Source organism: Candida tropicalis, assembly GCF_000006335.3.
Source record: "Candida tropicalis MYA-3404 genomic scaffold supercont3.1, whole genome shotgun sequence".
Classification (NCBI taxonomy): domain Eukaryota; kingdom Fungi; phylum Ascomycota; class Pichiomycetes; order Serinales; family Debaryomycetaceae; genus Candida; species Candida tropicalis.
This window is the reverse complement of record NW_003020038.1, coordinates 488013-510242: the sequence shown is the minus strand read 5'-3', so window position 1 is coordinate 510242 and position 22230 is coordinate 488013. Positions and strand designations below refer to the sequence as shown.

General features: G+C 32.1%; 12 protein-coding genes across 12 annotated transcripts; 3 read left to right on the top strand and 9 right to left on the bottom strand. All coding sequences in view use genetic code 12, as the record gives it.

The window, feature by feature from the left end:
• Nucleotides 1-58: 58 nt before the first annotated feature.
• Nucleotides 59-433, top strand: CTRG_00237 (uncharacterized protein; the record flags this gene model as incomplete). The annotated part of the gene is made up of 1 exon (XM_002545410.1): nt 59-433. One exon carries the CDS (start codon nt 59-61, stop codon nt 431-433), a length of 375 nt encoding a protein of 124 aa, XP_002545456.1.
• A 79-nt stretch (nt 434-512) lies between these two features.
• On the top strand, nt 513-1448 carry CTRG_00236 (uncharacterized protein; the record flags this gene model as incomplete). The annotated part of the gene is made up of 1 exon (XM_002545409.1): nt 513-1448. The coding sequence occupies one exon, from the start codon at nt 513-515 to the stop codon at nt 1446-1448; it is 936 nt and encodes a 311-aa protein (XP_002545455.1).
• Nucleotides 1449-1484: 36 nt separating this feature from the next.
• On the bottom strand, nt 1485-2498 carry CTRG_00235 (F-actin-capping protein subunit beta; the record flags this gene model as incomplete). The annotated part of the gene is made up of 1 exon (XM_002545408.1): nt 1485-2498. One exon carries the CDS (start codon nt 2496-2498, stop codon nt 1485-1487), a length of 1014 nt encoding a protein of 337 aa, XP_002545454.1.
• Nucleotides 2499-2601: 103 nt separating this feature from the next.
• CTRG_00234 (uncharacterized protein) lies at nt 2602-4191 on the bottom strand (the record flags this gene model as incomplete). The annotated part of the gene is made up of 1 exon (XM_002545407.1): nt 2602-4191. One exon carries the CDS (start codon nt 4189-4191, stop codon nt 2602-2604), a length of 1590 nt encoding a protein of 529 aa, XP_002545453.1.
• A 1210-nt stretch (nt 4192-5401) lies between these two features.
• CTRG_00233 (uncharacterized protein) lies at nt 5402-9553 on the bottom strand (the record flags this gene model as incomplete). Its single annotated transcript, XM_002545406.1, has 1 exon — nt 5402-9553. The coding sequence occupies one exon, from the start codon at nt 9551-9553 to the stop codon at nt 5402-5404; it is 4152 nt and encodes a 1383-aa protein (XP_002545452.1).
• Nucleotides 9554-10922: 1369 nt separating this feature from the next.
• On the bottom strand, nt 10923-12365 carry PDC12 (Pdc12p; the record flags this gene model as incomplete). Its single annotated transcript, XM_002545405.1, has 1 exon — nt 10923-12365. One exon carries the CDS (start codon nt 12363-12365, stop codon nt 10923-10925), a length of 1443 nt encoding a protein of 480 aa, XP_002545451.1.
• A 604-nt stretch (nt 12366-12969) lies between these two features.
• Nucleotides 12970-14301, bottom strand: CTRG_00231 (uncharacterized protein; the record flags this gene model as incomplete). Its single annotated transcript, XM_002545404.1, has 1 exon — nt 12970-14301. The coding sequence occupies one exon, from the start codon at nt 14299-14301 to the stop codon at nt 12970-12972; it is 1332 nt and encodes a 443-aa protein (XP_002545450.1).
• A 778-nt stretch (nt 14302-15079) lies between these two features.
• ERG8 (phosphomevalonate kinase) lies at nt 15080-16375 on the bottom strand (the record flags this gene model as incomplete). The annotated part of the gene is made up of 1 exon (XM_002545403.1): nt 15080-16375. The coding sequence occupies one exon, from the start codon at nt 16373-16375 to the stop codon at nt 15080-15082; it is 1296 nt and encodes a 431-aa protein (XP_002545449.1).
• A 170-nt stretch (nt 16376-16545) lies between these two features.
• Nucleotides 16546-17448, bottom strand: DPP3 (bifunctional diacylglycerol diphosphate phosphatase/phosphatidate phosphatase; the record flags this gene model as incomplete). Its single annotated transcript, XM_002545402.1, has 1 exon — nt 16546-17448. One exon carries the CDS (start codon nt 17446-17448, stop codon nt 16546-16548), a length of 903 nt encoding a protein of 300 aa, XP_002545448.1.
• Nucleotides 17449-18144: 696 nt separating this feature from the next.
• Nucleotides 18145-19473, top strand: TYR1 (prephenate dehydrogenase (NADP(+)); the record flags this gene model as incomplete). Its single annotated transcript, XM_002545401.1, has 1 exon — nt 18145-19473. The coding sequence occupies one exon, from the start codon at nt 18145-18147 to the stop codon at nt 19471-19473; it is 1329 nt and encodes a 442-aa protein (XP_002545447.1).
• Nucleotides 19474-19616: 143 nt separating this feature from the next.
• Nucleotides 19617-20174, bottom strand: ARL1 (Arf family GTPase; the record flags this gene model as incomplete). Its single annotated transcript, XM_002545400.1, has 1 exon — nt 19617-20174. The coding sequence occupies one exon, from the start codon at nt 20172-20174 to the stop codon at nt 19617-19619; it is 558 nt and encodes a 185-aa protein (XP_002545446.1).
• Nucleotides 20175-20761: 587 nt separating this feature from the next.
• Nucleotides 20762-21760, bottom strand: MDH1-1 (malate dehydrogenase; the record flags this gene model as incomplete). Its single annotated transcript, XM_002545399.1, has 1 exon — nt 20762-21760. One exon carries the CDS (start codon nt 21758-21760, stop codon nt 20762-20764), a length of 999 nt encoding a protein of 332 aa, XP_002545445.1.
• Between the last annotated feature and the right edge of the window lie 470 nt (nt 21761-22230).

Below are 22230 nucleotides of genomic sequence, written 5' to 3'. Positions count from 1 at the left end.
TTGATTTCTTTAATAAAATACATCATCCTAGTATTTATTTCTATAATTGATAGGCAGAATGACTACTATAACTGAAAATACCCCCGAGATCAAGAGATCTTCCAATAGTTTAAGAAGAAATGGTGTGAAATCATCCACTCCACATAAACCTATAGAATTCAAAGTAAGGCGATCAAGTTCTTTACAACGAAATAATACTACTCCATCTTCCAATAATAATAATAGTAATAATAATAACAGCAATACACCAACGACAACGGCAACAACTCCATCAGTTAGAAATAGCATGAGTATGAGTAAAGGATTGAACCATTTTTGCTGTATCTCCGTACCTTCAAATGGAACATCAGGTAATGTTGATTCGCCAAAGACACATCTGAGAAATCCGTCATATACATCTCAAGCTTCTCTACCGGAAGGAGCAAAAATATGATTTACAAAGATATACTACTAATGGACCTCATGATTTACGATATGATTTACCATTACCATCAACAGATAAGTTAGTAGCTATGGATATTGATGAACAATTAAGATACTTGGCTCTAAAAGAAATGTGTGTGGTTGAAATAAAGGATCATATTACTAATTTGAACAATAAATTGAATGAACATCAAAAGGAATTACATCATCTCAGGGAGATTATTCAACGTTCATTATACAAGGAGTTGTCCACCGGTAATTCACTAGCAAAGGCAACAGAAACAAGACCACGACAGAATAGTAATCCTCGTGATGAAGCTATTGCCAGGACAAGAAGAAGGAGGTCATCTTTATTTAATGATCATCACAATAAGGATTTTGTTACTCCACCTATAAATGATACTACTACTAATAATACTACTCCAGCGACAGTAACAACAACAGCTAATCCAGAATCGACATCAAGAATTTGGAGTGGATTAAGTAAACCATTGAATTTGATTCAACAATTCGATACACTTATACAGAATGAATTTGAAAAATCATTATTAAGTGAAAAGGACCAACAAGTCCATAATGATCAATCAAGAAAACTTGAAAAGCAAATCTCACACCAATCAAAATCATCAGAGGGGTCTATTTCAAGTATTGGATCAATAAATTCACCATTACAATCCAAATCAGTTAATCCTAGACCAATACCTATGCCAAAACCGTATCACAACAAACCAAGTAAATCAGATGATATGATGCAAAGTGTCTCTTCTTCACTTTGGTCATTTGTCAATGACGTCAAGGCTAATGTGTTGTCATCATTACAAGAAGATGAACGTGAAAGGAAAATTTCAGGACAGAATCCACCAGCAAGGATGTATAATCTAGATACGGGTTCTACAGTTGACATACTGCAGACTTCAATTGCTGTAGAAGATGATGAATCGGAGACAGAGTTATTGGAACCATTAGCCAGTGATGAAGAAGATAACGTGATAGAAACATTAGATTTATCAATGTATAAACGATAAAATAGATTATGAATATATGTATATGTTGATATGAAACTATAAACTTTGTAAGCCTTTAATAATTTCACCTTGTTTTAAGTCATCCATTTTTTTATCATTTACATCACCAACTGATCGTAAATCTTTCAACATTATATCCTTCAATTTATCGAAATAAACAGCTTGTAACAAATTTCTAATATTATATTCCAGTTTTTCAACCAATTGACCTAAATTAATCAAATGATTAGTTTCCAAATTAACTCCACTATCCAATTCAAGAGCTTGTTCTTGTTCCAATTGTCTTGTTAAATTACCAGCAAGACCTAAATTTCCACCATTAGTAGATTTCTTATTTTCCAAATTCAAAACCACTGAAGTTGTCAATTTATACAAATATTTATTTTTAGATTGTTTAATAACTTCAAAAACATGAATACTATCCCAATTTCCTGATTTATCATCAGTTTCTTTCTTAAATAAAACAACTCCTGCAAACCCTTCTTCTAATGCATTATCATCTTCATCTTCAGCAGTATCCCATAAATAAACACTACTAATACCACCTTCATAATATAAATCACGATAAATATCAAATGAATCATTGGCTTTAATTTCCAATTGTCTCAATAAATCACTTGGATAAGGAGCATCATTGATTTCAGAACTTGACAATTCTGGATAATATACATTACTAAATGGTGATCTATAACTATCTCCATCTCTATTATAATCACAACATAAATAATCTTTACCTGTTTTAGAACAATTTTGAACAACTAATGGAGTATCTACTGATGATAATAAATCAGCCACTATTTCTTCATCATCAACTAATGCACAGATATTTGATAAATTGGAAGTAATTGAACGTGGGTCTAATCTTCTGATTAAATCTAATGATGAATCAAACTTGTCCATTGCTTCTTGGTTTCTGTGTGTATATAAATGTGGTTTGTTTTGTGGGAATCGTTGAAAAACGGAATAACAGGAGAGGAATTTCGGTTCGCCAATTTTTTTTTTTTGGTTGTGTTGTGTTGGTTGTTGTTGATCGTTCGGTCTCGGTTTCATTTTTGTTCGTGTACAAAACACGGGGCATAGTCTACGATAAAATACATAAAGCAATAGGTATATGTATATAGATATATATCATTTCATGATAACTATATAATTACTATGACCATAACACAGTGATCCATTTCCATCCGGTTAATTTCTCATAAGGTGGTTCGGGTCTTGCTTGAACATCATAAAACATAGCTTTCAATTTCACTTCTGATGGTTTGATATATTTTGTTTTGTACCAAAGTTTAGCAAATATGAACAATCCAATATATAAAGGAATAGTGAAATAAGAACTAAAGAAATTGGCAAATTTCCAATACCCATGAATGAATACTGAAAACCCACCAGTTATTAAAAACAAAGCGGAGAAAAACAATGAAATAGGACCAGCATATTGTCCTCCAGGAATACTATATGGTAAATCTTTTCTTGAGAATCCTTGAACTTTAAGGGCACAATTCAAAGCAATATGTAAAGCAGAATAAGTTATCCAATTAAGTAAAAGATTAGATGATGTGATGTTTTGAAACCAACTGAATACTTCTGCACTTGTCTCACTAACTGACATATATGCTAATGGTAAAAATGCACATCCAAATATAACACCAACCCAAGGTAAACCATGTTTGTTCACTTTTAAGAAAATCTTTGGGGCCTGACCAAGTGATGCTAAACTATATAAAGTACGACTGGCATTTATTATACCCAAATTTGCCGCTGATAAAGCTGAAGTCATAACAATGGCATTGATAATATGGGGTAATACTTTAATACCTGATCTTTCAACTGCAATAACCCATGCAGAACCAGATGCATTACCAGTTGGACTAGCTATTTGTTTGTCATTAAAAGGAACAATTAATGAAAGAATGAAAATTGCGAGCCAATACAAAATAACAACCCTAATCATAATTCTTTTCATGGCACGATTGATTGATCTACGTGGATATTCAGTTTCACCAGCAAGAAATGCAGATGTTTGAGCACCTCCAAATGCATATACAGTTGATGAGACACATTTCCAAAATGCTAGAAATCTTCCTAATGATCCAGTAGTGTATCTTTCTGCAAATGGTCCCGGAGTTTTCCAATATCTAAATCCAAGACGATCATTATTTGGAGCACCACCTAAATCAATAACTAATCCAACTAGAATCAAACCCAAAACTAAAAGAAGTTTTAAAATTCCAAATCCAAATTCAATTTCACCATACCATTTGACATTATATGAATTCACAGCTACAATAACAACAATAAAGATGGATATGAAAATAGCAGGATTTAAATCTGTCCAAAATGATACCACAACACTAGCAGCAGATAATTCACTTGGCATTATTGATGAATAAAGATGTACATATCCTAAAGCAAACCCAGCAGCTTTGTCTAAGAAATACAGACAATGAATGAAGTTCCCACCTGTTATTGGACAAAGAGTAGCAACTTCAAGAGCACATATTTGATTGGTCGATATAACAAGTCCCACAAGTATATATGCCAAAAACATTCCTACTGGGCCTGCAGTTGCGAGTGTCCCACCAGAGCTATTAAGATAATAGTTAGTATGGATGTTATGTGATAGTGCACATTGACTGCAAATGGGACTTGTTTGATTTTGTATCATTGTTATGCTAGTTGTTTCCCAGAATTCAAAAAAATTATTGATTAGCTCTTTCAAATGGCAAAGTCCATTGCACATACAGTTCGCCCCAAAAAACGTCAATTTCTCAATAAAACAAAGTCATTACTTACGATAAAAATAACCCAGTTCCAAATATCCCAACAAGGGAAATCATTCCTATCAATCTAGAATTCAATCCTTGAGTTAATTTCTTTTCTTTGTTGAATATAGCTTCTGAATCCTCGATATCTTCTTGAGTGAAATCAATACCATCATTAGTGAAAGATAAAGATTCAATATCAACTTCTAAAGGTAATTTTTTAATTTCATCTGAAAATGACATTGTAATTTGTGTTTGTTATTAAATATGGTAAAATTTCCAATGCAAATTATTGGATATTCTTCTCTTTATATAAATAGTTTTTCTATTCTAGAAATTAATAATAATCATGCCCCCTGATTATGGTTATTAATTAACTAATTATCAACCTCATTTGAATAGGTAATTTTCTCACATTTGTGGCTTTGTTTGAATTTAAATTGATAACAGATTCATGAGATACAACTTGTTGCGAAATCAAGGATTTATTGTTTTTTTCTGCCAGAAACTATCGATAGATTGAATGGCACTATGTTACCGCCACAGTATGCTTATCGATATTAAATGAATTAGGAGCAATGTTTCAAATGCCGTTTACGTTTCTCAAACATAATAATAAAATCACAGTCTCTCATAGTAAGTGGTATTAAATTGGCGGAATGGCTGAGGTACAAAGGATTGATGAGTTGTTGTTAAAACTGAATCAACATGAAATTCTAATGATATTCATGTTTATACTCTATAGATCCAATATTTCGTTCTTTCTGGTATATATATATATATATGACAGAAATCAAAATAATTCTTTCTGTTAAGTTCCAATGTCGTTGAAATTTCGTGAATTCTATATCATATCTTTGTAATTATGAGGCTTTGAAACGAAAATATACAAACCATCATTCCACAGTAGTGGCTCCCCTAAGAATCATAATTAAAAGTGATATGTTACGAATAGAAACATTTTTCTCCTAATACTTAATAAAATAATGTGCTAGACTATTTTGCAAGATAAACTATTCTTATCAAATTAATTATTAATTTGTTTTATAAAATCTCTATATAAACATGTAAAATAAACTTATCGATAACTAAACTATTAATACATAAATAAAATAAAATAAAATAAACAGTACTAGCATTTATCCAGTTAAAACGGGGTAGTCAGATGATGATATATTTCCTTAATCATCACATAATTAAAATTAATATCGAAATAACCCATTCAATTAATGTTGTTTTAAGAATATTGGCAATATTACCAAGGGTTGAAACTCCAGGTTCACCAGAAGTTAAAGGACCATAAACTGAATGAGTTTCAAAAGTAGTAAGAACAAAATATGAGCATGTTGGATCATCTGTTTCACTACTACAATCAATTTCTGTTATACCTTTTGTATGTTCATCACCATCTGTTGATACAACAACTTCACTAAGTATACAATTTTGTGCTTCACATGCTGTTGGTAAAATATATGTTTTACTATACCATGAATTTTCTTCATCAGTAGCAACAATGATAACTCCAGTTGCTGTGAAATTCTCACCTTCCAGATTGGTAGTTACAAAAGTTGTAGTATATTCAGTACTTGACATTTCTTCGTCTGTTTCTTGACGTGGAAAAGTGGTGATGGTAGTAAATGATTTTCCGGATTCACTGACAATACCAGATTCTTGGAATACAGAACCATGAATATCAGTTACTTCCCATGTTTTAGTATACTGGATTTGGTGTTCGGGTGGGAATGTAGTAATAGTCGATAAATAAATACCTGATTGACTAACTATTCCAGATTCTGTTGATATAGAACCATCGGAATTGGTAATTTCCCAAGTGGTGGTATACTGGGTTTGGATATTCAGTGTAGCTTCATTGATACTAGAATCAGAATCACAAGGTTTGCTAACAGCACTATCTGATTCACAAGGTCTGCTAGCTGTACTATCTGATTCACAAGCAGGATCGGATTGAGAAGCAGGATCTGATTGACACGCAAAATCAGATTGACTGACAATATCTGTGTTACAAGGGGTACTAGAATAACCAACAACCTCTGATTTGCAACTAGAATCCAGATTACCAACAATATTCGATTCATAAACAATACTCAGTTGACTAATAACTCCGGATTGAACAGCAGCTTCCGATTCACTAACATCGAATAATTCACTAGTAGTATATCCATCAGTTTTTATTGTTTCAGGAATCATTCCCAATGTAATATCAAATTGAGGTGGGAATGTAGTAATTGTTGTCACAAAAGAACCAGATTCACTAATAATACCAGATAAACTTGAAATAAAACCATCTGATTTGGTTACCTCCCAGGTTGAAATATATTGAGTTTGATGACATGGTTGAGTGATAGTATCAGTTTCTGGACAGGTACCACTGATAATATTGGAATTACACAAAATTGAACTTTCACTTGCACTATCCCAATCATCAGTGCATTTTGTCAGTAAGCTACTGTTTATTGATATAGACTCGCAATCTTCACTTGATGAGATAGTTTCACAAGACTCACTTGATGAAATAGTTTCACAAGTCTCACTTGATACGCCCGAATTACATGGTTGGTTTTCGGTATCAGATTCACAAGGCTTACTTACACCACCAGATTCAGAAGGTTTATTGTCGGCGTCAGACATGATCAATTGTGAAACAGTAGGGGAAACAATTTTATGTTCATGTGGGAAAGTAGTGATAATTGACATAGAATTACCAAATTGACTAACAATACCAGATTCACTCCAAATTACCCCATCTGAATTAGTAACTTCCCATGTTGTAGTAAATTTTGTTTGAAATAATGGTGGGAATGTGCTGACTGTTGTAACATGATTTCCAGATTGACTAACAACACCAGATTGGCTGGAAACTGAACCATCAGAATTGGTTACTTCCCAAGTACTAGTATATTGTGTTTTTAATTCTTGTGGGAAAGTTGTAACTGTTGACACGGAGTTACCCGATTGACTAACAATTCCTGATTCACTCCAAATTGATCTTTCAGAATTAGTGACTTCCCAAGTTGTAGTGTATTGTGTTTGTAGTTGTGGAGGGAAAGTTGTAATTGTGGTGTATGAATTACCCAATTGAACAACTATACCAGATTCACTTGACTCAGAACCATCAGAATTGATAACTCCCCATGTTGTGGTATATTGTGTTTGTAATTCTGGTGGGAAAGTAGTAATTGTATCAATTTGAGAACCAGATTCGTTGACTATTCCAGATTCAGTAACGACCAAACCAGCTGAGTTTACAACTTCCCAAGTCTTAGTATATTGTGTTTGGTGCACTGGTGGGAATGTTGTTATTGTGGATTCAATGTTTCCACTCTTACTGACAACTCCTGATTCTGTTGTGACTTCTCCTGCCATATTTGTAACTTCCCAAGTAGTGGTATACTTCATGACTTCACCTTGTTGAAATGGAAAACCTGGCTCACCAAATGGAGATCCGGGTCTGTGAGAAAATTCTAGATTGGCTGGCTCAAACGTATCAGGTTTGGTGGATTCCAAAGCAGCAGATGGTTGTGCTTGGTGATATTGAGATTCTGAATATTGTGATTCAACGGATGATATTATGATAGCCTCCGAGGGTGCAATAAACGAAAGTGGACCATTTTCTAAATTGCTAGCTTCTGCAATACTAGATTCAGAATTAATAACTTGTGATTCTTCTGCATCAATACTAGATTCCATGATACCAACACTGGAACTATATTCATAATCAACAGCACTTGATTTATAAACATTAGAACTACCTAAACTTTGCAGACCAAAATTTTTCTCTGTAGTGGAAACAGTTGCTGGATTGTTGATACCGGAGGAAGAAAACATATCAGATTGAATATCACTGGAATCCAAAGCATTGGATTCATCAACATTGGATTGATATATATTTGTCTCAATGTTAGACTCTGGAACAGGTTCAGCAACAGTTGGAACACTGGTTTCAAAAATAGTATCAGTAGGTTCATCTGTAGAAGAAATCATAACCATCAGACTTCCCGAAAATGGATTCTCAACAAGTGGGTATACTAATTCTGTTTCTTCTGGTTCGACGACAATGCCAATATCTACTTGGGAATCTGGTTGTATTTTGGTAGTGGTAGCAGTCTGCTGTTGTTGTTGATTAACAGCAGTGGCAGCCGGTTTGGTATTTTCTTTGGTTGTCATTTTTGGGTATAAAGAAGTTGTAGTATACCATTCACCTTTAGTGTTGGTAGTAATATCAACAATTCCAGATCTAGTATCAGGTTCATCATGAGCAGTGAGTACCACGGTTGTAAGAAATCTTGTTGGTTCAGTACCTGGAGCTTGTGGAAGTGGTTTACATTCAGCACGACAATTTTTAGGAATCATTCTTTTTGGTACAGGACCATCATATTGAACACTACCATTAATTGTACTTGGAAGACCTTCACCAGAATCAGTTACAATTTTAAATCTATGTGGATCATATCCAGGACCAATATTGAAATGTTGAGTAAGTGCAATAGATCTTAAAGTTAAAATACCAGTTTTCGTACTATACGAGAATGCACTTCCAACAAGTGGTAAACCAACAAGAGGAACTGTTAACCCAATTTTGTTTCCATTACCGAAACCATAAACATCAAATGTTTGCGGGGTTGAAATTGCTTTAACAATGATGGATGATTTACTATCAGCGAGGTAAATACTTTGCATCGCATCGAAAGATTGAGCAGCACTTGGAATATAAATGGTAGAAGCTTCTTGGGCAGTAATACAACCATTACCAACAATATCAGTATTCGGACTGAAGACTTGGTGGAAAAAACAAATTTGTCCATTATTCGTAATTGAACCCAAGGCTCTACCCAATTTAACAGAACCTGAAGATCTTTGATTTTGATAAAAAACAATTAAACCATTATTTGTCCAATGTTCTGCGGTTATACCCATTTTCCCTGAGAGAGAACCCGATGCACCAAAATACATTTCACCATGATTAGTAAAAGAATACCCAGCTAAATCATAAGATGATTTAACTAAAGATACCACTGAATTAAAAGCAATTACCCCATGATTAACAATGGATTTATGAAGTGAAGTAAAACCAACTTCAAGACCAATCCATGGATTTGTCAGCGTGATATAAAACCCAGCATCACGTTCCACCTGTAATTCACCGACAAAAGCAGATATTGCACGATCAATAAGTGACCAAGTTGCACCTGGATAAATCTTAATATCACCAAATTGAATATCAAAAACACCTCGATCGACACGATTATCATAAACTTCAATGGCACTTGTTCGAAGAATAAACAAGTAAGTAACTAGTAGTAATTTCCAAATAAATAACATTATGTGTTATGAATAAGTTGATTAAATTTAATACGATACAATAGTTTCCTTTTAGTAAATAAACAAATAAACAAAAAACACAGCAACCCAAAAAACAGGGTGGAATTGACAACATTTAAGTATGAAAACATTTTCAGTGCCGTAAATTCAATAATTTTAAGGACATCGGATAAATATTTTTGGACTCATTTGGATGGCGACTTTGAGTAATAATATTCCTAAAACCGAAGGTAGGTAAAGACGGGGACGGGGGGTCTAATAGTAATAAAAATATGAACAACAATGGTTATATACTGATTATATTATTTTGTTCCATGATTTTCTTAATTCTTTCTATTTTGTTGTTGTAGATTTTGGCAGTTAATATTTTTTTTTCTTTTTCTTTTTTTTTTTGCATCTGTGTTCACCTCACATTATAAATTTTTATCGATTATTTGTTTAAACTGTAGCACGTGCTAATACTATGACTGACCACCATTTATTAACATCGACACTATAACATGTCACTCCAGATAAGATACCAACTAGACATCTAACTGAACCAAAATAAATTTTACTAAATCTATTTGCTATGATCGGAAAGCTTAAAAAGAAAAAAGAAATCAAATCGCCAAATTGTTAAAATCTTTCAAAAAATAATAAACACCACACATTCAATATAACTCATCAAAATACCACATCAACATATAAAATGCAACAACCATATAAATACAAAAGAAATCAAACCTTCTGGAAACATTTAATTCTAATATGAATAATGATACAAAATTTGGATCAAATTTGTTCCGACATTAGAATAATAATAATAATAATAATAATAAAAAATGATCCGAGGTTAATTAATCATTCCAAAAATCGGTTACATTATTTATCCTTCAATGTACTTTAATTCATTGGAGAAACTATTTTCCATAATTATAAACCCATATTGATCCAAGGTTTTTGTACATTGGTCAGATCATCATACGATTTAGATGGCGTCATTTTCACGTGGCGATAGCTCTTGATTTTTGCTTTCTCTTCTTACAGAGATGATAGTAATGTCACCATATCTGTAACTTTACCGATACAATAAATGACGCGTTTATCTTTCCGAATTTGATTTCAACAGTCATGTCCGATCTGGTCTCCCTTGCTGTTATTTATATTTAGATTAAGCTCTTTAACGTTTTGTGGTTAGACCGCATATTAGCGATGCATCACGTACAATTTAATTTCGTATTTATGACACGCATTTCGGACTATTAACCTTATTTGTGTTTGTGTTACTTTTAAATCTCAATTTTGATTCAGCACAACATACGTTATCAATATATTAATAATAATCAAATAGCAAAGAGCAGTACAACGAGCATATTATTCTCTTTTCCTATTTACCCTTGTTAACTTCAGCTGCAAAATGGGCTTGTTTAACTAGAGCAATCGGAGCATCCAAAGGATTGAACATAACTTCAATTAATCGAATTTTATCATTTGTTGCAAAACTAGGATCATCAAACAATTCATTTGTTTCCCCAACTGTGGTGATTCTTTCAGCTTGATAGTTTGTTGCACCAAATAATGGTAGAATTTGTAAATGATTCCAAGGTTGAATATTATTGTACTGGGCATCAATACCATGGATCAACTTTTCAATTGTGTAACCACCATTGTTCAACACAAAGATATAAGGATTCACTTTGTTTTTAATCATAGTGGATATTTCTTGTATAGTTAACTGTAAGGAACCATCCCCAACAAACAAAATTACTCTTTTATTAGAGGACATCTCTTTCGCTGCCATACTTGCACCAAGAGCAGCACCAACGGAAAATCCAATTGATCCCCATAAAATTTGGGATATTCCAACAACATTATTTGGAAATCTTGTTTCAAGAATACCATGTGCAGCAGTTCCGGTTTCTGTAATAATTACATCACTTTCTTTAAACCAAGAACTAACTCTTGTCCAGAACCAAATTTGTGTCAATGGAGTTCCACTTGGAGCAGGTGTATTTGCTAATTTCAATTTTGGCACTTCTTGAACAGTATAGTTTTTTCTAATGACGGAAGAAACTTTAGAATTTAGAGCTTGCATTGCCTCTTTCATCTTGGTACCGGGGTAAATGGCACGTCTAACCTTAGTGTGATCAGAGTGAAATTCAACAATGTTCTTAGTACCAAGAGAATATGAAAATGAGCCAGTGTTGAAATCAGATAACAAAGCACCACACGATAAAACCAAATCGGCATTCTCAACTGTATTTTTAACCTCAGGTTTGGATAATGAACCAATATAAACCCCACCATATCTTGATGCAACATTGCTTCCACTACTCAATTTTGTGTCCAACTTTGTGAAAATACCAGGATCAGTAATATCTTCACCACCGATTCCACCTTCATCAATGGTTCCTTTACCCATTGGTGTAACAAAAACCGGAAACTGGGTTATTTCAACCAACTGTTGGACTTCATCTTTACAATTGTGTCTTGAAGCACAAGCATCCACTAAAATCACTGGACTTTTTGCTTTTGAAATCATCGTCAAAACTCTATCAATAACTTCCTTTTGAGAAGCTTCGTCATTTGGTACTACTGATAAATCAATTGGTTTCTCTAATCTTGTACTAGTTACTTTCATATCAACCATATTAGAAGGAATGGCAATATACACTGGTCGTTGATTAGTATAAGCAACTTTCAAACAACGATCAATCTCATCACAAGCAGTTGAAATATCATTTAAAAAAGCAGTTGTTTGACAAATACTCTCTGACATTTTATGGAAAACTGTAAAATCACCATTTCCTAATGTATGATGTAAAATCATTTGTTTCTTTTGGGCATCATTGGAAGGAGCTCCTACGATATGAACAACACCAACATGTTCAGCAAATGATCCAGCAATTCCATTCAAAGCGGAAAGTTCTCTAAATGTATAATAATAGTTAGTGCCTGATTAGTGTGTGTTGCAAAAAAAAAAAAAATCACTACTTCAACAATAAATACATACCCAACACCAAAAGTTGTAACCAATACACCAATTTTACCTGTATTAACTCTTGAATATCCATCAGCAGCATATGCAGCATTTAATTCGTTACAATTTCCAGCCCAAATCATGGACCCTTCACCATGAGCAGAATCTGTTTCATAGATTTTATCCAAAAGTGTCAAATTGAAATCACCAGGAACACCAAATATTGTACGAACATTCAATTGATGTAATCTTTCAAAAATATATCTTCCTAATGATAACTCGTTCATGATTTGTGTTTTTGTAATAAAATGGCAACAAATTTAAGTATTCAAATTAAAAAAATATATAGGAAAGTAAAAAGTACATCAAGGAGTGGTCAAAATTTGATGGGAAAAAAAAATATAAGGAGGAAATTAACGACAAACTTGTTTGTATTACTATGATATCATTATACTTAATCAATACATAAACTATTAGAATTAGAAGTATTTCTCTTTTCAAGATCGTTTCTACCATAATCATCATCAATGACGACTTCGTTTTGATGGTCATTCTTATTGCACCCAGGAATCCATTTATAAGACATACTCACAGAAGGCAATAAACCTTTATTGAAATTAATCATAACCATAATTTCAAGCACAACAGTTGCCACCAATAAAGCTAATGTAATAATACCAAAAGTTAATAAGGATTTTCTACCCATAAAATATTCACCAGGTAGGATTGCTAATCCATAAGCAGAAGTATACTTTGTGTATAATCTAATAATCTTGAATAAAACATAAGCAATTCCACATAAATAAAGTAAGACTGCAAGTATTGATCCATAAATAAATTCTCTGGTAGCTGAAATATCACTAATGTATAATACAACAATAGTCAATGGAATAACAATGACAGTCAAGATAAACTCGACAGAAGCTCTATTTCTAACCATAATAACCAAAAATTGAATAGTGAACCCTGTGAAAAAGAAAAAATCAAACATTAATATAGAACGATGGATTTGGAAAATAGCATACATCTTCTTCAATTCTAAACTGGCACCAATTTTCTTGAAGATAAACCAACTAACATATCTTCTTAATCCGAAAAACAACAAAGCTGATTGTACAATCAATGTAACAGCAATAACACAAATAGTAGCAATATTCATGGCTTTAGTTGCTGCTTTCCAAGACCCATGTAAAACAAATGAAATATTGTCAGAAACTTCATTATATTGAATACCAGTATAAACCAACATTGCACAATAAAACCCCATTAAAAACACCAATAATAATAAATTACGTGAATAAAGGGCAATTATAGTTATTAAAACTTGGAAAATAGCCGCAAAGATGAAAAGGGCAAAATAAATAGAATTTTCTTCGTATCTTCCTTCAATGAATCGATCACGATGAATATTAATAACAGCATACATATAAGCTTCAAATAAAAGTATAAGAATTGCTGATATAAGTGAAGTAAAGAAAAAAGCCCTTGAAAAAGTTCTATAATGTTTATCATTATCTGATATTTTACTTACTTTTCTTGATGATGTAAAATTACTTGAATGTACGGCATATTGTTGAGCTTCATGAAGACTTGTAGATTCTATACTTGTATTATCATTACTACTGATTTGATTAGGTATTGGGTTATAACTCTCGTCTTGAAATTGTTGTTCTTCGATATACCCAATGGAAGAACGGGCCGAACTTGTCTCTGAACCATATTGTTGATAATGGGCTGGTTCTAGATGATTGCTGTGATCTTGTTTGTTCTGTGGGTGGTACGACATTTTCTTTATGTGTGGAGTTGACAATTGAACAAATTAATTAACTGAAAATGGCCGTGTGGTTAAATAAATATATATATATATGTAAAATTAAAGAAGAAGAAAAAGGAAAGGGAAAACCTATAAAAAAGTAAAATGTTGAATCATGAATTAAAGATTGAACAAAGAGAAAAGTTATGCATGATGTTTACATTAAGCAAAGAAAGAAAAATAGGGCCAGCCCCATACTATAGTTAACAAACTAACAAACTCAAAAATAGAGAAAAAAAATTTTTTCATGCTCCTCAAATTTCGTGTACCTTGATCAGGGTTTGTTTGTGTGGTAGTGTTGTTGTTGTTGTTGCGGCATTTACGAGAAATTACCTATTAAACCACATTTATCCACCACTATGGACAATACTCTACAGTTAAAGTGGCTGATATCATAGATCTGATAGATTACTAACGTGTCCATCTTAGTCATTCTCAATGAGCCCACTTATCATTTGTCTTCTATAATAACATCGTCAATAATATTTATCTCAGAAGATCACAAAATAAGCCCAAGCCCTAAAAATAGAATTACTTGTGTGCGTGCACGATGACCTCATTATGTAATCTCGGCAATGCTCCTATCGTAATCAGTTGGCTTGAGTGAATGAATGAGCACAGTCATTTGGATTTCTTTTAAACTTTTTAGTCTTATCGATAGCAATCACGCCTTCGATTATATAAGAGAAGGGGTTCTTCTCCATGTACAGAATTATGTCAATATAAGAGGCTGTGCTTGTATTAATTAATATTATAATCCGATATAGTCATTACAGTCTTCAACAACTATACCTTCCGTTTCTTCTTCTAAATCAACCCAATAAACATTATGATAATATTCTGGATCTTCAATTGTCTTATTTTTGAAATTTTCAACTTGATCTTCTAATACCAAAACAGAAATTGCGTCATAACCACCAGCTCCAGGTACAACACCACCTAAACAACCAGGTAATTTTTCAATACGATCTAGTAATTCTGTTTGAATTGATGGTTCAACTGGAACTTGGGATTTTTCTGTTAATAATTGTAATCCTTTACGTACATCACTTATACATTTAACCAATTGTTGAATTTCTTGATCAGTACTGGAATTATTCAATTCATTGATTTTCTTCATAAATGAAACATTAGCATTATTAAGTTGATTATAAACTAATCCGCTTTCTTCAGGTTTATTCTTTTTCCATTCAAGTAATTTTGAAACTAATTTTGGAGTTTCTGATCCTCCTTTAATATCACCCATTAATAATTTAATCTTTGGTGGTAATTCACATCTTTCATGTTTAAAATCCCAATTTGATTCAATTAAATTTTTTAATGCAATTGGAAATTCTTTAGGAGTTTCTTCTAATATTTTAAATACATCATTAATTAAATTTGGTTGAAATCTTTTATAAATAATCAGACCATAAATTGCAGTAGCTACATCAAATCCTGATCCAATTTTCTTTTGAGCAAAACAATGAGCAATTTGAGCTACATTATGTAAAATATCTTTATTTTTAATTTCAATTCCTGGTTTGAAAAATGATAATAAACTTGTAGTGACAACAGAAACTAATCCTGCTGATGAACCTAATCCTGTTTTTTCAACATCATTAATGGCACGTGAATGATAAAGAAATTTCTTCTTACCATTTGAAGATACCTTAATTTCAGTATTTTCTTGTGAATGATAACCTGGATCAGAATAAATTATCAAATCTAGATCGAATGGTTCAGTAGGTTGTAAATAAGATAATACAATGAAAATGGTAGCTTCTAAAAATGGATTTTTTCTTGATTTTATATCTTTTGGTAATTCATTATTGGAATTAATATGATATTCCCATTCTCCATTAACAAATTGAGGTGAAGATAATTTAATCTTTGAAATAGTTTGTTCTGAAGTTTTAGGTGTAATAATTGCATGCATTCTTGATGATAATGCTGTTACATAGGCATCATATATTGGTTCAAGAACCAAATAACCACCGGCTAATAATGCCTTACCTGGAGCACTAAAAGCCTTTGACATTCTGTGTTGAAATAGATGTTGATACATTTATCGAACTTTCATATATGCTTGTTATTTTTTTTTTTCTTTTTTCACATCAAGAATTTGGTCCATATCGTGTTGTACGTTGGTCGGGAAACTTGAAATTTCTTTTCAGTCCAACGTGCACTACTTGTTTGATACATAGTAATAATTATCATCTTCTATTTATAAAAACCCTATACATTAGATGCATTATCAGCTATTCTAGTATAACTATTTTCATCATCTTTATATTCATCATTTTCTTCTTCAACAATAATCAAATTATGGAAAGATTCTTTATGGCCAATCCAAGGGAATAATCTAAAATATTGCCAAGTAGAAATAATCAATCCAATACAAGAACCAATTAAAACATCAACAAAATGATGTCTATAATCTTCAGTTCTACTAAGAGCAATCCAACAAGCAACTAAAAATGGAATAAAACAAAGTATAGTTCTAGTACTACTTGTTTTAGTATTGATAGCTTGAAATTGACCCAATAAAAATAAAGTCAAGAAAAATAATCCAGCAAAACTTATTGATGAATGTCCACTTGGAGTTGTTCTAAATCCATCCTCTAATCTTTCCAAATTTGTAGTAGTACAAACTTCAATAGAAACTAATTTATCTTTAGGAGTATCTTTAGCTGGTTCACAACGGGATAAGAAATCAGGACGTAATCTACCAATCCAATTTTTTAAAATATCCGTAAACAAAGAAGTTATCAATACACTTAAAAATAAACCCATAGTAGCAATATAAGTATTATAAATTTTATGTTTTGGAGTAGTTAAAATAAAACAAATTCCAAATGTTATAGCTAATGGAATAACGGTACTGTATAGGAATAATTCAAAAACATTAACTGTTTCTCTTTCTTTAAATGGATGTTGAATAGTAATATCATTTAAATAAAATTGTCTATGAAATGGTTTTATATTTGGAGTAATGAAAAATGCAAGTACTAATAATAATACAAGTATGAAATCAGTTATTCTCCATCTTATAAATGTAGGTGATTTAACTCCAAGGGTGACTCTATTGAACTTTGAATTTGATCTGCTAAAATAATTTATAATATCACGAAATGTCATTATCAAAGTAGGGTATCTATTTGAACAAATGATAAGTAAACAGAAAAGAGTAGTAAGATAAAATCAATAGGTATTTTTTTTTTTTTTTTGGTGTTGTTGTTGTTCTTGTTGATTGTTGATGTTCCAATTTTCTTTGTGCGTTATGGGTCGTGGGGAATAGAAAGAAAGAAAGAAAAATAATTGCTATTAAACTGTCATTGATGTTTCAGCGGCTTAGATTTTCCTAATTTTATTCCAAAATGATTATAGGAAAGTTAATAGATAAGCATGATGATTTCTATGGTGACTACTAAGGTGTTAATTTTAATGTCTTTTTGTTATACTGTGGGAGGTGGGAAATTGATTTGTAATAAGCCTGGATTTTTGGTGCTCATATTCGCTAGCACACACTCATGACGGGTAATCCGAATAACTTCATCAGATAATGACCAATATATTTACAGTTAATGATTTCCTAGTAATGCAATTCAATTAGGAGCAATTCCTGTGATATGTGGTAACTCGATTTTGACGTGTATTAAAAACCTACCCTCATTTCACTCGTTCCAAGATTTCGTGGTACTCGCACGAGTTCGACTTAAAAATGAATTCTCTCCCCCGGCTTTAATATCGCATTTGTCTTGTTAGTTTAAATTTTTCAAACCTCAAGATGTAAATCAGATTTTTCCCTTTCATCGTTTGGACTCACCAGTAACCATGTCATTACCACAAGATGAAGTAAACAGACTCAAGCAAACTAAGACAATTGGTATTATTGGACTTGGAGATATGGGATTATTATATGCTAAAAGATTCAGTGAAGCAGGATGGAAAGTTGTTGGATGTGATCGTGAAGAAATTTATGAAGATATTAAATTAAAATATTTTAATGAAAAATTTGAAATTTTAAAAAATGGACATTTTGTATCAAGAATATCAGATTATATTATTTATAGTGTTGAAGCTGAAAATATTGATAAAATAGTTTCAATTTATGCTCCTTCAACTAAATTTGGTGCTATTGTTGGTGGACAAACTTCATGTAAAGCACCAGAAATTGCAGCATTTGAAAAATATTTACCATCAGATAATGAAATTATTTCAATTCATTCATTACATGGTCCAAAAGTTAATACAACTGGTCAACCTTTAGTTTTAATTAAACATCGTGCAAGTGAAGAATCATTTAAATTTGTTGAATCAATTGTATCTTGTTTAAATTCAAAACAAGTTAATTTAACTGCTAAAGAACATGATAGAATTACTGCTGATACTCAAGCAGTTACTCATGCTGCATTTTTATCAATGGGAGTTGCTTGGAAATCAGTTAATCAATATCCATGGGAAACTCCAAGATGGATTGGGGGTATTGAAAATGCAAAAATTAATATTTCTTTAAGAATCTTTTCAAATAAATGGCATGTTTATGCTGGTTTAGCAATTACTAATCCTTCAGCTCATGATCAAGTATTACAATATTCTAAATCAACAACAGAATTATTTACATTAATGATTCAAGGTAAAAAACAAGAATTAACTGATAGATTATTAAAAGCAAAAGAATTTGTATTTGAAAATATTAAAAATCATCACGATTTATTATTAGATGATAATATTTTACAAAAATTTTCATTAAGTAAAACCCCACCAGAAGGCAAACAACCAAATTCTCATTTATCATTACTTGCAATTGTTGATAGTTGGCATAAATTGGGAATTATACCATATGATCATATAATTTGTTCAACTCCTTTATTTAGAATATTTTTAGGTGTTACTGAATATGTTTTTTGTACTCCTGGTTATTTGGAAGAAAGTATAGAGGTTGCTATAAATGATTCAACTTTTAGACAAGATGATTTAAATTTCACAATTGCTGCTCAATCGTGGTCAAAGATTATTAGTTTTGGAAATTTTGATTTATATAAACAAGAATTTGAAGATACTCAAAATTTCTTTCAACCAATGTTTCAAGAAGCTAATGCGATTGGTAATGAAATGATCAAAACTATATTAGAAAGAGTCAAAGAAAGAGAGAGCTCATAAGAGTAGTTATTTAATATTAGAATTATGATTTATATATGTTTTTTTTTTTTGATTATTTTCCACGTTTTTAAGTGTATGTAAATATATATATATATATATATAATCTGTAAAAATGCTGTATCTCACTACCCAACTATTTTTCATTACAATTGCTCATCTTTAATTACATCCATTAACCAATCCAACCCTTCAGTTAACCCTTCACCTTTAATTGCACTAGCGGCAACAATACTCCAACTTCTATCTTTCAAATCAGTTAGACTTAAAGCTTGACTTACTTCTGCTGCAGTCATAGCACCAGGTTGATCTTGTTTATTAGCAAATACCAATAATGCACTATCTTGTAATTCTTCTTCTTTCAACATTTGATGTAATTCTTTACAAGCAGTATCAATACGATCTTTATCAGTTGAATCAACAACAAATATAACTGCTGAAGTATTACTATAATAACATCTCCAATATGGTCTAATAGAAGTTTGTCCACCTAAATCCCATATATTTAATGTAATATTTTTATATTTCAAAGTTTCAACATTGAATCCAATAGTTGGTTTTGTAGTTACAACTTCTCCCATTTGTAAACGATATAAAATTGTAGTTTTACCAGCACCATCTAGTCCCAATATAAGAATTCTTATTTCTTTATCAACTCCCCATAATTTCCCAAAAATATTAGCAAAACTAAATGCTTGACCCATGATTATTCTCTATTGAAATTGATTTATGTATATGTGAATTTAAATGTGTGTTTGTGGAATAAAAATCCTTCAAAATAATAAATAATCAATGGTTTTCTTATTGATCCTGATTGAAAGTAAATAAATTGAAAGATGACAAAGAAAAAAAAAATTAAAGTTCTATTATGAATTAGTTTATTAAAAGCTTTCCTCTACGTAAGAAAGTAAATATTAATGTAAGTTGTAGATATATGGATATAATGATCAGGGTGTCCTCTTTTTTTTTTCAAAGAATATTAATGATTTGTCAGTAATTTTTTTTTTCGGTCAATGTAAAGTCACTCACCGTTGTTGTTGTTTTGAATGGCGGGCACTAATTTTTTTTTTTTTTTTCCATTTGACATTTTTGTTTGTTCTACAGATTTCCTAATACGGTAATATCCGAGGATCGTGGAGTTAATTGTAATCAAAGTAATAAATATTCTTAATTATATATATTTTTCTTTTTTTTTTTTTTAAATCAAGATTTGATGTCTTAATTATTGAATATATATTTATGTATATATACATCACACATAAGTCAATCGTATTTTCTTATGGAGTTTAACTTATGGGTTTTGAGCAACAAAGTCAACACCTTTCTTGATGTTCTTGATCAAAGTGTCTTTAGCTTCTTTAACTTGAGCTTCTTCGTAGTCAGAAATGTTACCGACTGGGTGAACAGTCTTGACACCATCAACACCTAAAGTAACTTTGGAGGAGAAGAATTCAACACCTTCGTTCTTGAACAATGGAGAGTCGACAAAAGTACATTCAACGACATCTCTTTCACCAGCCAAACCGTCCAAAACGGCACCGGCAAATCTAGCACCAGCTTGAGCCATAGATAAAGTGGCAGAACCAGCACCATCTTTAGCTTGGACAACTTCATCACCACCGAATTGGATTCTGTGGACTAAAGCATCTCTAACTTCACCAGACAAGTCTTTGTGAACGGTTTGAGACAACAATGGAACAATGGTAACACCAGAGTGACCACCGACAACTGGGACGTGTTCATTGACTGGGTTAGTGTTGGCAACTTCAGAAACAAATCTGGCAGCTCTCAAGACATCCAAAGTGGTGACACCAAACAATTTCTTTGGGTTGTAAACACCTTTAGATTTGAAAACTTCAGCAACAATTGGAACAGTAGAGTTGACTGGGTTGGAAATGATACAGACAGCAGCGTTTGGAGCGTAGTCAGCAGCAGCTTTAGCCAAGTCTCTAACAATTGAGGCGTTAGTGTTGAACAAATCATCTCTGGTCATACCTGGTTTTCTTGGGACACCAGCTGGGATGACAATAACATCAGCACCAGTCAAAGCTTCTTGTAATTGATCTGGGTTGTAACCTTTAACAGTGGAGTTGGTTGGGACGTGGGAAACATCAGCAGCAACACCTGGAGCACCTTTGATATCGTACAAGGCCAAATCGGTGACTTTATGGTTCAATTTCAACAATAAGGACAATGGTTGACCGATACCACCACCAGCACCCAAAACGGCGACTTTGTAAGCGTTAGAAGCGGAAGAAGAAAAAGATCTAGTGGCAATTTTAGAGAACATTATTGATCTGAATAGGTAATTGACTAATAAGAGACAGGAAAAGAAGAAGAAAAGGAAAAAGAATATATAAAAAAAATCTAACAAGAAAGTGAGCAAAATTGGTTATTCTTATAAACGAATGAAAGAAAGAAAAAAAAAAATTTCGTTCGACCGGAATAATTGGTGGGAAAGGGGAAGAGAGGAGTGTGAAAAAAAAATTGTACTGTTAGGATTTTAGTGTTCTCCAGATTTCGTTTCCCTGGAGTTTTTTTTTTTTCTTTTGTTCTCTTGTTAATTGACCAATCAAATCGCAGGATTCAGTCAACCCATACAATCTGAAATCAAAGAGTAAAAAAAAATCACTCACAGACAAAACAACAAAAAAAAAATAAAAAAAAAAATTTTACAACCTTTGTTGCCGAACTTGCAGCCACAAATTGAATGCATACTCCGAAATGGGGGATTCGAATGTTTTTTGGTATTTTTGTAGT